At 35.3% G+C, this 15,722-nt stretch overlaps 1 protein-coding gene across 1 annotated transcript; it reads left to right on the top strand.

Moving 5' to 3' along the window:
• Window positions 1–4,175: 4,175 nt before the first annotated feature.
• LOC112050611 (serine protease 41-like) lies at window positions 4,176–14,976 on the top strand. The gene is made up of 4 exons (XM_052883604.1): window positions 4,176–4,206; window positions 12,271–12,413; window positions 14,136–14,426; window positions 14,932–14,976. The coding sequence occupies exons 1-4, from the start codon at window positions 4,176–4,178 to the stop codon at window positions 14,974–14,976; spliced, it is 510 nt and encodes a 169-aa protein (XP_052739564.1).
• The last annotated feature ends 746 nt before the right edge of the window (window positions 14,977–15,722 follow it).

Raw genomic sequence — 15,722 nt, 5'->3', positions numbered from 1 at the left:
TACTAAAAACCAATTAAAAATGAGGGTATAAATTAACTAGTCATTTCACACCTAATAATAATCATAATTAACTTGTTCTTAAATTAATGAAAATAAATTTGATTAATAATCTTAGAACAATTAGATATGGTTAATATATATTTATTATAACATTTTATGAACAAACCTACATAATTTTAAATAAATAAGTTATGAAATGACACGCGTTTTCAATCTTCATTTCTAATTTCTTTGTTGGTACAGTACAGTACTCATCAAGTAAGGCTGTAATGAAGGTATGTGTTTTTACCTTACTACGGCGAAGCTAAAAGGAAGGATAATGATTTTGGCAGTCTATGTACATAGATATGTATGTTCCACCGTAACGTCTAAACTTAACCGATTTTAATGAATTAATGTCAAACGATTCATAATCTATCTATCTATCTATACTTTTAATAATACTGGTCATTTTATATACATTTACTCGAGATTTTACGTAAACCATTTGTACCAATAAACGTTTGCGTGGCATAAAGGAAGCTAGCGCCATCTAGAATCTATACCTACTTATAAAACGAATTCTGTACATTTTGTACATTCTGTACATTGAAGATATTTTGAAAAGTTTTGTGGGGGGGCATTATATAATCGATACTGAAGCTAAAAATATTTTTTACCTTTTTTGTCTGTCTGTCTGTCCGTGTTTTTTTTTGTTATTCGGACATCACGCTGAAACTACTGAATGAATTCAAATGAAACTTGGCACGATTTAATTTATTTATAGTACGAAAAAGGATACCTTATATGGCGAAAATAAAATGAGAAGGGGGTGAAGTAGGGGTTGATAGTTTGTATGGTAAGGAAGGACATTTTTAGAGTTACAGCTTTAAAAATTTGTTTATAAATCATAAAAAAACGAACTAGACAGAAGGCAAAAACTAGACAGAAGGCAAAATCAGCATTTTCGACAACTGCTTTTCTTCGCTTCTTATTGAGGTCTTAAAGCTGCCGAAACCGCTCGCGAGATATGCAACGTGTATGAAGTCTCAGGCTTGTTTACTGCACAAAAATGGTTTGCAAAGTTCAAAAATGGAGACTTTTATCTCGAAGACACACCTCGTAGCGGACGCAATTCGCAATTCGATGAGAATCGCCTCAAGGCATTTCTGAAGGAAGATAGTCGTCAAAACACAGGCCCGTGAATTATCCAAAAAATGACTGCAGAGTAATGACGATATCCAACCACCTTCAATCAATTGCTTTTAACCAAATCTCGTAGCTTTGGTACCTCACGAGCTTAGTGAAATAAACAAAGAATATCGCTATCAAATGGGGATGATGACTATGTTTGAATATATTGATTTTTATGATACATTCTGGTAAATAAGGTCAATGTTAACTAATTTATACATAAAAAGCAAAGATTGTCTGGATATTTGCAAAATAAATAAGATTATAAAATTTCAAAACCTATTAAAAATCTTCTATTGTAATTAGATGAAAATTCATACAGTTTTAGCTTCCTTACATTAAATGTGACATTTTTAAATATTTGAAATATAAACATAAACGCACAAATAACAAAGATATTAGTAATTTTGTTTGAACGCCCATACAAATCTAACGATCATTATGTACCTACCTACGACTTCATTAATTCCTACAATTTTGTATGGGGCGTTTTTCAGGGATCCGCAAATCTGACCCTTTAAATCTATGTAGCTGCGGAAGTAATGATCGCAGATATCCTGTTACTTTTACAAAATTGCTTTACTATTAGCATACTCATAATTTATATACAATTTAAAAAACTGTCATCATCCCTATTGTGGCTAAACATCTCGCCCGCCATCGAGCAAGGTGTGAACATAAGCAGCAATTTTTCTAACGAATCATCACAGGTGATGAGAAATGGTGCCTGTACTTCAATGTAAAGCACAAAAAGAAGTAGATATCTTCAGGAGATACGTTAAAGCCGAGAGTCATGCAGAATCTGCATCCAAAAAAGGACATGACCTGCGTTTGGACAGGGGAGGCTTTGCGCACTGGGACGTGACGTTTTCTCTAAACTAACGCCACGGTCAACAAGGAGTTTTACCTTGCGCATTCGACTGCAAAAGACCCGATCGACAATTTTTGACGGCCTCTGTGGCACAGTGGTATGCGCGGTGGATTTACATGACAGAGGTTCGATCCCCGGCTGGGCCGACTGAGGTTTTCTTAATTGGTCCAGGTCTGGCTGGTGGGAGGCTTCGGCCGTGGCAAGTTACCACTCTACCGACAAAGACGTACCGCCAAGCGATTTAGCGTTCTGGTACGATGTCGTGTAGAAACCGAAAGGGGTGTGGATTTTCATCCTCCTCCAAACAAGTTAGTCCGCTTCCATCTTAGATTGCATCATCACTTACCAGGTGAGATTGTAATCAAGAGCTAACTTGTAAAGAATATAAATAAAAAGAAGGCAAAGACATTATATTATTATTATTATTTTATATAATGTATTATTATTGTTAAATTTTTGCCTCGTACAGACCTCTGAAATACTCCATTTTTCATCTATTCTTATAATAAATCTGGTCAAATTATGTACATTTATTCGCAATTTGAGACTTTACTTATACCATATGTAACACCAAACGTTACCATGGCATAGAGTACTACTAGCGCCATCTAGAATCTATACTTATAATATGAATTCTGCACATTTTGTACATTCTGTACATTGAAGATATTTTGAAATTTTTTGTTGCATTTTATATAATCGATACTGATGCTAAAAATATTTTTTTTTGTTTTTTTGTCTATCTGTCTGTCCGTGTGTTTTTGTTATTCGGGCATCACGCTGAAACTACTGAATGAATTCAAATGAAATTTGTCACGGTTTAAGACCAAAATACGGAAAAGGTTTTAGGATACTTTTTATTGCGAAAATAAAATAAAAAGGGGGTGAAATAGGGGTGGAAAGTTTGTATGGAAAATACTTTATTTTTAGAGTTACAGTTTTAAAAATTAGTTCATAAAAAACGAAATATAATCTGATTCCAAAATTTTTAAAATTAAACCTCTTTAAGTGGTGAAAGTTTACATTGATTTCCACGCGGACGAAGTCGCGGGCGTCCGCTAGTATTATATAGACAGATGAGAGTATTCAAGTTAGAACAATTTAGTACAGTGTGCCTAGTGGGAGTTTTTAATGTTTTCAAACTGTTACTATCGCGTAATGCAGTGGTGTCACTAGATGGCGCTGTTTCAATTCCTTAGAAATTCCTGTTTACGTCAACTTGATCGTCACAGTATCAAACCTGCCACTAGGCCCTCTAATGATAAAGTGTCACGCAAATTTTAGTATTTTACTATATAAAGTACACTGTTTAGAATATTATATTAGTTGAATTTTTAATACTCAGTTTTTCTATGTACCTAAATTTAGAGATGGTTTTTTTTATTTCTGTAAGACGCAATTTTTTGGGCCAAATTTTGACGGCCGCGTGGCGCAGTGGATAGTGACCCTGCTTTCTGCATCGGCCGTGGGTTCGATTCCCACAACTGGAAAATATTTGTGTGATGAACATGGGTTTTTTCCAGTGTCTGTGTGTATTTATACATTATATAAGTATTTATATGTAGTATATAAATGTATATGAATATTATAATATCAACTATCTTAGTACCCGTAACACAAGCTACTCTGTATGCTTACTTTGGGGCTAGATAGTGATGTGTATTGTTTAAGTATATTTATTATAAAAAAAAAAAAAAATTGCCGCCCTAGGCTTCAGCCTATTCAGCCTACTGGTAAATCCGCCACTGCCTTTTCCGCTCCATGTCGAACCAAATTAGGGGCTTTACCTTGGACAGTGAAGATTACCTTAAAAATGGCTCCATAACTACTTCGACACCAGACCGGGCAATTTTTAGCAGAACAGCATCAAAAAATTGATTGAATAGAGATCGTAAACAGTTGACTAATTGATTGTTATAATTATTGGTTTTTGTTCTGATGAATATTTGGTCTAAAAACTTTCTTAACAATATCCTATAGCACTCTCCGATAGTACAGCATTCTACTCGTAAAAGAATTTTCGAAATCGGATCAGTAGTTCCAAAGCTTACCCTTTACAAAGATTGTTCCAAACATACAAACTTACAAACTTTACCTCTTTGTAATATTAGTATAGATATAGATTATGGACATGGATCTTAATCCCATCATAGCCGTCATGGGTATTTCCATACTGCCGCGCTTAGCCATTTCCTGTAAATTTAATCACATACCTAAATGAACAGTCTGACAATAGGATTAAGATATTGTATTGGTTAATACTACACATATAAAAACCCACGACTACGTAGCTAAGTATGAGATACGCCAGAAATATACACCCTCATCTGTTGTTTATTTGGGATAAAATAAATGATATAAAATATTCACATTGTCACATTGCAAATAGGTTGTCTAGTAAAATTGGGCCCGGATAGCAATATAGTACATTATGATATAATTGCGGTAAGTTGAAAATTACAGCCGTAATTAATTGTAATTATATTGCAGCACGAACCTTGGCGAGAGATATAGTATGGAAGCAGAGGCTGTAATTATCAAAGCGCACGTATGTCATACGATGTTTTATCTCACATTTGCTAGGTAACACACTTTGAAAACACTTTCTGAAAATTAATTTGCGTCTTTGCATGTTTTCCCTAGGATGGCATTATGTTTTGACACGCTTGTCATTATTACACAGATAGCGATGTGCGAGCGTTTTTTTAGGCAAATGCACCAAAAACAGCCAATATTCCTCATTAAGTAAATTAATATTGTTGTGTTTCTGTTACAGATAAATGGTTGTCATGTATTGTCAAAATTATTAAAATGAAAGAATTAAATGTTTATTTGTTATATTTTACCTCACAAAGTTAATTTTATTCATAAAATGTTAAAACATTTCAACTACAAGTTTTCGGCCGTTTTTTATGCCATTGGAATAACACAAACCGGCATTTTTAGGGAGCTATTTACACGACGAAAACGATTACAACAATCATCGATCAACATCGATTCTATAGCAACAGTTTTTATAAACGCGTTAGATCATTGATTTTTAATCTTTGCCAGATGGGTAACGGTTAGCGAGGCAGATCCTGTTATTAATGGTCGATGGCATTACCTTAATCCGGTACTGAATATCAGCAATTGCCTATAAAATAATTATAAATTAGATAATCATGAATGAATTATAGATTTAAATAAGCCTTTTATTGCAATTTAATAAAGTGCAGATAAAACACTTAAGATAAGGTAGGTATTTACATACCTACCGATAAAATTGTACAGAATCTACAAAACTAATAAATTGTGACCTACCATCAACTGTAGCCATCGTAACTAATAATCATCATCATCATCATCATCATCATCGTCATCATCATCATCATCATCATCATCATCATCATCATCATCATCACCATCATCATCATCATCATCATCACCATCATCATTGTCATCGTCGTCGCGAAATTGTAAATTAAGTAATTGTAAATAATTCTAAGTAATTTAGACATCCTACTAATATCATAAACGTGAAAGTTTGTATGGATGTATAATTATGTTTCTTTGGATGTTTGTTTGGATGTTGATGATGGCCGCTACTATTGAAGCGATTTGGATAAAGTTTGGAAAGGAAATAGATTTTACTCTGGATTAACACATAGGCTACTTTTTATCCCAGAAAAATCCATGGTTCCCGCGGGATTTGTGAAATACTGAATTCCACGCGGACGAAGTCGCGGGCGTCCGTTAAGATGGAATAAACGGCTTATTTATCAAATAGCATTTGCAAATAGATAGGTAATCTATTTGCAAATGCTATTTAGTAACCCTATTTTTCATACGGACATTTTTCATACAAAATCTAAAATAGAAAAATCATAGAACTAGATCAAAAGCAACTTAATACAGTTAAATAAAGTAAAAAATAATCTTTCATTTAACATATTAGACGTCTAAATAACTAATAATAATAATAATAATAATAATAATAAGCCGTTTATTCCCAAAACACACAAATCACATAAAATTATACAATACAAACAATTAAAAGGATAAAAAAAACTTAAAACTAACTTAAATTAACTTAACAGAAATTTTAAAATAATGAATAATTAATTGTAGGTTAATATTATTAATTAATTGTTGTTGTTTTATTTGGGTACCCATTTTCGGGTAAAGGCCTCCTCCATCATACTCCAATGTGCTCTATCTGCAGCAATCCTCGTCCATGTATGACCTGCGATCTCTTCGATATCGTCTCTCCAACGAGCGTGCGGTCTGCCGCGCGGCCGGATGTGATCACGCGGCCACCAATGTAACACTCTCTCGCTCCACCGACCATCTCTAGTGCGCGCCACGTGATCTGCCCATCGCCATTTTAGTTTGCACGCCAGTTCTGCAGCAACGATCAGCTTTGTCTTATTCCTTATGTCAACGTTCCTTTGACGGTCGCTGAGTTTAAGTTTAATTTCTAAATAACTATTGTGGGTATATAAATAACATTACTCTAATAGTAATGTTATTTATATACCCACTATAAACTCTATTAGTCTTTTAAACTAGCGTACGATTTATCTATCTAACCAATATTATCTAACCAATGAGGGAAGTAGATTAATAGTAACATTACGATTTTAAGTGCGGTAAGTCGAATATTACAGCCAAGTCGATATAGCAAGAAAGCAGAGGCTGTAAATAACAAAGCGCTCGTATGTCATATGACTTTTTAAAGCATATTTGCAAAGAAATACACTTAGAACACACTTTCTGAATATGTCTTTGCATCTTTGCTTGTTTTCCATAATGAAATTTTGATATGCTTGTAAGTAACTAGCGGTCGATATTTCGAACAACAGGAAAAGCATTTTTCGCTGCGTTTTGGAACTTCTGGCGGTGTCGAATTTATAAATTCATCAGTACTTGACATTCTCAAATAAAAAGAAAAAACGCGTGCATCTTATTAGGCAAAGCCACAAAAACAGTCATTCGCGAAGCTGAAGTGGCAATGCAATGGCAATGGCAGGGCACATAGTTCGAAAGGTGCTGGAATGGACCTATTTCTTTAAAAGGGAGTATCTTTAATGTTCGAAAGAAATCTAAACATTTCACATTCACACCATAGGCCACTCTGCCCCGTGTATGTAATGAGCCCCGTAAATTGTACGACATACTTGTACTCTACAGGTGATAGCTAGCTGACACCAAGGCCTACTAAAATTATTATGTTAGCCGAAATATTACGGTTTTTAAGTTATGTTGATTTTTGATATCTTTTGAATGTCCGAATTGAATAATTCAAAAAGTGTTGTTATTCTTGGACCTGAAGCAGTTTGTTTTGATAAATATTAATACCTAGATACATATAAAGAGCTTTTTCTAATTTCCATTGTTTTTGTTTAATAAAATTTTAGTATAAAAGTAAAACCGCCTTCAAAAACGTAAGACGTACCAATTAAACCAAAAAGCGAAAAATAACTTCATATTATGTTCCTGATGCTTTATTGTTGATAAACTGCTGATCAATTTGAAGGCGGTGCTAACCCGATGATGTAAAGCTTTTTTCAAGCCATGTAAAGATTTAGGGTTTTCAGACAGTGTTATTTCAAAGACGGTCTAAATTAACACCGGCTTAGCACCGGCTTTAATTTATAATCAACAGCAAAGCAGCAGGATAAACATAATATGATTTTTTTTTTCGCTTTTAAGTTTAGTCTATGGGATAGCTCTGCTAAATACCAACCCGCTGCATTAGACTCGGTTGATCGTCGCGCTAGGCGTATCATAGGTGATGAACCGTTGACACGGGCAAAATTGCGGTCTTTTACCGCATATTTTGGAAAGTGTGCACAGGAACTTTACGATCTAGTTCCTCCGTCCCCATTTTACCACAGAACAGCGAGACGCCGTGAAAAATGGCATCCTTTTGTTGTCAACGTCCAATCAACCCGCACGAAACGTTTTGCGTCAACGTTCCTAATTAGAACTGCCAAAATGTGGAATGCACTTCCAGCGTCTGTGTTTCCTGTCACGTTTAATTTGTGCATCTTCAAGACAAGAGTGAATAGGCATCTTCTAGGCAAGCGCGCTTCATCTTAGACCTCATCATTTCTTTCCATCATTGCTTTCCATTTAGAGAAATATTTCGCCAAAGGTACGTTGTGCTATGAGTCGTCTTAAAACCTTAAATGGAATAGAGTTGTCTGAGTTAGATTCTAACAAATTGTTGAGTAGGCGAAACACGACGAGAGAGCGTTACTAGAGATAACGCGATTACGCAACGTGAAATCCCTCTCAAATTGATGCATTACTAATGCATGCGAGTACGAGCACTTAGTGATTGTCTTATGTAACACTTAGGTGTTATTTTTGCACTAGCTGAACATGTTGGCATATTGAACCGTATGAAATAAGTCTAACAAAAGTTGTCTGCTGTAAACCAATGAGGAGTTCCCTTATCTGTCCTTCATCTTCATCACTAGACCATAATGACACTTACATCCCATCGAGGTAGAAAGTTCTTATCAATACAAATTGATCAAACCCAATCACAAGGTATCTACTGTTAACCAATGAGGGATTCCATTAGTTGTGCCTTGTCTTCGTCACCAGACTCCTGACATAACCCATCATATAATATGTGCAAAGTCCTTATCAATACAAATTTATTAAGCTCAATCAGAAGATACCTACTGTAAACCGTTGAGAAGTTCGACTACCCTTGCCTTCATAATCAAACCCCTAATGACAGTCACAACCCAGCTAGGTGGAAAGTCCTCATCAATACAAATTAATTAAGCCCAATCACAAGGTAGCTGTTATTCTTTTGTTTTCATCATTAGAACCCTAATGACAGTCACAACCTATATAGGTGGAATGTACTATTGTACATTGTGATTGGGTTTGATTATCTAACCCAATCACAAGGTAGCTACTGTAAATCGACTCCAGACCTTCATCAAATTGTAGTGATTTAAAGTGCTTAATGAAAATATTAAGAAATACTATAGTCGCCCTTACGATTTTTGATAGTCTTCGAGTAATCGAGTAACATACATACAAAAAATGATTTTTTTTCTATGTATGTTACTCGACTCGAATTGAGAACCTCCTCCTTTTTTGAAATCGGTTAAAAGGAACACTTATTGTGTCATGACTTTAGTACTTTAGGCATATGCTGTCGCGACACTTTTTGTAGAAATTGACGTATACGTGTACTGCAAGGTTGTACTTAGTACATTATTTTATTCTACTCGTAACATTAATAGTTTCTGCAGCGCACGCGATGTAAACAATGTTCTAGGTAAGGTTACCTTGGGTAAGGCGTTGGGAATGGGAGTTTCAGGAAGGATCCCTATTTTTATATGAAATAGTAGATTGTTATACAAGGGGCTAAAAAGACCCATTATATACGAGGTACTTTTAGGACCCGAGACGTAAGGCGAGGGAAGCTAAATAGAAACCGAGTTTATAATGGGTTTAGCCCCATGTGTTTAGCCACTCTCTGCTTTTCACTACGATTGCGAGAAAATAAAATAGTTTAGTACAATAATCAATGATTTATTTTAATTGAAAATTAAATGTACAAAGTCTACAGTTTTGGATATTATGGGAGATGCTTTTACCCGGTAACATAATTTCCGACTACTGTGAAGATGAATAATGAGTATGTGAGGTAAACATGGGAGATAATAGTTTAAAAAACTCCTTTCGTAAGTGAATCCATTCGTTGGTGTTTTCTCCACTTTACCTAGATAGGTATTTAAGTAAATGCGTCTCGACTTTGATGGTAACAGATTGAAAATTTCATCCATCTCCAAATTAGGATCACCATTCTCACTAGATGAAGATAACAATTATTGTTTAAAAATAATAGTTACGGTCACAAATTTACAATGAATTTCTTAAAAAAATCAAAGGTGTATTATTCACGCCAATTGTTTTTTAAATTCTCGCTTTTTAATTTTATTTTTCTTTCACATGAGAAAAAGGCAAATGTATTACACCGTACAGGATGTCCCATGCCTTCAAATGTCGCTCTATTCGGAACTCAATAAAAATTAAATAAAAAAATGAACGCATTCCACAGACAACAACGCTGCATTTCCTTCTAATTGCAAGTTTTTATTTTTATCAAACAATCAGGGCTTTATCTACGATGATTCTATTTACGAATAAAACCTCCAAAAACAGACAAAAATTAAAAAAAGAAAATTACTTTAGCTCCTAGAGGCTGAAATGCTTGTTTAGCCCCGCTGTGGGGTGGTAGTATGACAATGTTTTTGAGCAAGAGTAGTGAAAATATAATATAGCTTATAGCCTTTCTCATTAAATGGGCTATCTAACACTGAAAGATTTTCAAATTGGACCAGTAGTTCCCGGGATTAGCGCATTCAAGCAAACAAACAAACTAACGAACTCTTCAGCTTTATAATAATATTAGTATAGATAGTAAGGATTACCCAATAATCATAAGCTAAACTACTTTTCGGTGCTAGTGTGTAGATTATTTACCTAAAATAAAGTTATTAATCAATAATCATTAAGTTATTTTTAGATGTACTGTGGAGATAAGCCGATGTTTTAAGATTAAAGTATTATTTTTGATAAAAACTGTCAGAAGTTTAGATATAAAAGCAGAGAAAATCTTAGGTAAGCCGTATTCGTGTCACTGTCGTTACACTGGTTAGAAAATGCGCCTACTCGTATTTTTAGCGCTCGTTGGTGCGGCCTGCGGTAAGTGAACCTTCTTCTTTTTCTTTCTTCTGCGCTACAACCTATTGTGGGCCTTGGCCTCATCTACTACTTTTATATTTCATTAATTCCTTCACGTTTTTTTCCGACACAGCTAATTTTCACCGTTTTTTGCAAATTTTCTCTTACACAATCTAACCATTTTTATTTTGGTCATCCTTTTAATCTTTTTACCCGTGGTCTCCATTTTGCCATCTTTTTAGACCCTCTAGTATTTGGCATCGTCTCTACGTGCTTCAACCACTGAGGGTTGGGCTTTACTATTGTTTCGCCTTTCACTAGATTTTCCAATTCGTAGTTCATTCTATTTCGTATTTATTCTATTTCGTATTCGTATTCATTTCAATTACAGATGGAACCTGTAATTCTTAGCGGCCTAAATATTTTACGGAGCACTTTCCTCTCGAATACGGCTAATTTATGAGTAAGAGCCCACGTTTCGCAAGCATAGGTTACTAACGGCCTAATAAGAATTTTGTATAAAAGTAGTTCTGTCTTATGACTGAGAAGTTTGAGGAAAATAACTTATTATGGGAGTAGAAACACTTATTTCCAGCAATTTACTTCCTCTTCAATATTATTTCGTGAAGAGCCTCAGCAGCACGATCTTCGTAAAGTTCAGTTGCTTTACTTTTTGATCTACATAACTATATAACTATATCGTCAGCATAGGCATCTATTTGTGAGGTATTACAGTCAATTTACAAAATATAACTCAAAACATGAAGGATTTAAAAAACTTCAACTTCTTTTTAACCCTTTAGGGGAAGAATTTTGAAAAATCTTGAATTAAGCATATTATTTTTAGGTATTTTCTAGTAGTGCACATACTTAACTTTACAATTAATATAACTTGAAAAATTAAGGACTTTCTTTACAAACTTTCAACCTTTGTTTCACCCCCTGATGATTTTACTTGTTAAATAATAAATATACTATTAATAATAAATATCCTACTAATCCTATAAATCCGACTAATGTTATAAACGCGAAAGTTTGTGTGGATTTTTGGATGTATGTAACTCTTTCACGACGCGACTATTGAACCGAATTAACTGAGATTATAACCTGGATTAACACACAGGCAAGGACGTAGCCACCGCCGTATCACCCGGATCAATGTCCAATGATACGGGGCCCCCGGACAACAGGGGCCCCTTACTTGTAAAACCAAAGATTATAGAAAAATTTAATCTACAATCTCGCTTAATTCTTGCTTAAGTGTGCGTCGAAAAGTTGTGAATATCCTACATAGATTAAGTCATTGTCATATTTATTTTAAGCCAGCATTTTCGTTTCTTTTATGAGAAATCATTAGGTACGCTTCATTCATTGGGCCCCTCAACTAATTTTGATACATGATCCCTCCTAGACACGCTACGCCACTGCACATTCTACTTTTAATCTTTTTCGGGGGTAACACCAATTATAATATATTAAAATATGATAAAAGTTTTTGTAATAGCAATAAATTATTATTCTAACAGCAAAGCCGCAACAAAATGGCCGCATCTTTGGTGGAACCTACACAGACATCTACACTTACCCCTTCATGGCCAACCCGAGTTGGTACTGGGGTGGGAATTTCCATCCTGGAGCCGGCGGCACTCTCATCAGTCCCACAGCTGTGGTGACTCTTGCTTCTAATATGTATGTATACTTACTTGATTCATTTTAAGGAAAAAAGAGTCGTTTATGTTTCTATGATAAATTAATGACGAAACGATATTATTATTATCAAACGAATAATATGTTTTTTTTTATTCTTTACAAGTTAGCACTTGACTAGTCTCACCTGATGGAAAGTGAGGAAGCAATCTAAAATGGAAATGGGCTAACTTGTTAGGAGGAAGATGAAAATCCAAATCCCTTTCGGTTTCTACACGACATCGTCCCGGAACGCTAAATCGCTTACGTCTTTGGTAGGGTGGTACTGGTAACTAGCCACAGCCGAAACCTCACACCAGCCAAAGAGAACCTCAACTGGCCCAACTGGGGATCGAACCCAGGACCACAGTCATGAAATTGAACTGCGCACAATACTCTCTAGTGGTGACCAATATTTTTCTCTTTTTTTACAGAGGCATTGACGAACGTCCTGAGGATCGTCGAATACGCTTAGGAACGGCCACGTTAACCGGCGGTACCTTGTTCCCTGTTTCTCAGATCATCTTTCACAGTGGTTTTGACATGATTAGACGTGAACACAACATTTTAATATTTAGGCTCACAAACGCCGCACCACTCTCTGACAGAATCAGACCTGCTCGGATCGCAGGGGCAAATTATGCGCTCCCGGATAACCTGCGGGTATACATTGCAGGATGGGGTATTACTACAGTAAGTATGAATGCACAACGTTTTAGAATAAACTAGAGTTAGCAGATTCATAAGTGAGAAAAAAAGTTCATTTTATTTAATAAACTACACACTCACTTGAGGCTGGCACCGACTTTAAGTGATCAATAGGTAGAAAATATTATAATTTTGTTTTTCCCTTTCTAGTTTTGTGGGTACGTTAATGTTTTGAAGTCGGTGTATTTAAAAAAAATATATTATATTAAATTAATTATTATGGGTTTCAAACGGTGGGGGGAAAACATCGCGAGGAAACCTCCTGCATACGTACCTGAAAAAATTCTTAATTATTATTATTAAAAAATATTTTTCCTTAAAGAATATAACCCTAGAGTTATTGGAAATATTCCCGAGCAACTTGTATAAATTTTTAATAACATTTTTGAGCATAGCATAGCTCATAGCATGGCGGGTAATCCATCATACGAATCATTGGCGTATCTAGGATTGTTTCCTGGGGTGGGCCTACATATCAATGAACAGAGTCGACACTCAATATAATTATCGTAAACAATATTTGTGGACGCAAACCTCTGAAATGACTCGACTTACTTTATTATTTTTTTCTTTGTGTCTCTGGTAGGTATCAGAAATTGTCTTATAATATAATATTTTTCAAAATTTACATAATATTTTTCAAAATCATTATTATAGGTTTTTCTTTATTATAAGTTGTAATTATTATTTGATATTTATAAAATTTTGTGTAAAATTATTAGTATTTCGGCGTCCATCATAGAATTTCCAATAGGTAGCCCAGTATCCTAGGGTCCTGAACCATTCTAGGGTGGGCCCGGCCCACCGCTATATACGCCCATGTGGGTAATGTTCGCGAATAGTGTCCAAGAAAGTACCAACTTGGCTATTAACTTCTTGTTTCGGTCCTGGAAGCTCTGATAGGATCGCCAAGTTCTGGTCATATTTTTTCCAGGTGGAGCGGATTTCCCTCCCAAAAGAAGTTATCACTAAATTATTATATCTATCTTGTTTACAGCCCGGAGTGGGAGTCCCTCGATCACAGGAGCTAAAACATGTAGATGTCCGCGTTGTAAATCATGCGCTTTGCAAACAGCGCTATGACGAACTCAGGGTACAACCAGGTTTCCAGGGAGTACTTCCCGTGTATCCTGGAAACCTGTGCACCGGTCTACTTGACATCGGTGGCCAGGACTTTTGCACCTGGGACTGGGGCGGCCCCGTCGTACACCAACGCGATATTCTGATCGGAGTTATAGGATGGAACGTAATATGTGGTCATCCCTTCTATCCAGGAGTTAACACCGACGTAAGATCTTACGTTAATTGGATAGTCCAAAATAGTTAACTAAGACATATCTACTAATAAATGAAATTACAGGAAAAATTATATACTTTTTTTAATATTCCTACTGCCCTTATATCTATCTATTCACCAGTGACAAGTCATTAGTAAGTATTATCATTGTGTTTGAAATATTTATTGAAAGACTAGCGAACACTCACGCTTCTTCCGGTTGAATATCACGGTTTTTTTTGGAGATATACCATACGAGTACCACCAGGGGCGTAGCGAAGTACCCCTTCCGAACAGCGGTAGATCACTTGGGCAAAAAAAATCGATATATCAAAATATCGATATTTTTTCCGAAAATAATCGATATATATCGGCGATGTTTTTTTTCGATATATCGATATTCGATATTCATTTGCGAGTATCAAAAACTATTAAATTAATAAAAAAATATCATGGAACTATTAAGTATTAATGAAAATTATCTATTTAGTCTTTGACCCGTTTGTGGTCTGTGCAGTTAAGACTGAAGGGCTTAAAAACCAGGGCGGGCCAGGGCCAATAATCAATAAAAAAAATGTTCAGTGGAGTCAACCTACATAAAATAAAAAGTATTATTTAGTTGGTTTTAGGCTTGGGCAAAAAATATCAATATATCGAAATATCGATATTTTTAGAAAATATGTATCGATACATTTAAAAAATATCGATACGATATATCCTATTCTACTTCCTACTAATGTTATAAACGTAAAAGTTTGTATGGATATTACGATGTATGTTTGTTACTCTTTAACGCCGCTACTACTGAAGCGATTTGGCTGAAATTTGCAATGGAAATATATTTTACTTTTTATCCCGAAAAAATCCACGGTTTCCCGAGATTTGCGAAAACTGAAGATTTTGATGATATGAATGTTTGTTACTCTTTCACGCCTCGACTACTGAACCGAATTAGCTGAAGGGTATTAAGATATATTATAGCCTGGATTAACACATAGGCTACTTTTTATCCCGGAAAAATCCATGGTTCCCGAGGGATTTGTGTAAAACGAAATTCTACGCGGACGAAGTCGCGGGCGTCTGTTAGTATCGATATATTTTATCTACTTGTCCATCCCTATACTGGAGCTATATATATATATATATGGCTTGCGAAGGAGCGAAGCGGGAAGCGGGTTGACAAGGGAGGACTCTGGCGCCGCTGTTATTCAATCACATTATTCAATTTAAGTGCGTTGTTCGCTTTTGACTGCAGTCTTGGTCTACGGTCCGGCGTTAGAAATATATACCCTCATTTGTTTTTATCGC

The sequence above is a fragment of the Bicyclus anynana genome, chromosome 9, assembly GCF_947172395.1.
Source record: "Bicyclus anynana chromosome 9, ilBicAnyn1.1, whole genome shotgun sequence".
Classification (NCBI taxonomy): domain Eukaryota; kingdom Metazoa; phylum Arthropoda; class Insecta; order Lepidoptera; family Nymphalidae; genus Bicyclus; species Bicyclus anynana.
This window is presented reverse-complemented; position numbering and strand designations above follow the sequence as displayed.

What these genes read in the sequence shown, in the direction of transcription:
- LOC112050611 (XM_052883604.1), top strand. Translation starts at nt 4,176, where the DNA reads ATGGATCTTAATCCCATCATAGCCGTCATGG. An exon ending in TCATCAGTCCCACAGCTGTG is followed by an intron (nt 12,414 to 14,135) that starts GTGACTCTTGCT and finishes TCTTGTTTACAG; the next exon opens with CCCGGAGTGGGAGTCCCTCG. An exon ending in ATCCAGGAGTTAACACCGAC is followed by an intron (nt 14,427 to 14,931) that starts GTAAGATCTTAC and finishes TGGTCTGTGCAG; the next exon opens with TTAAGACTGAAGGGCTTAAA.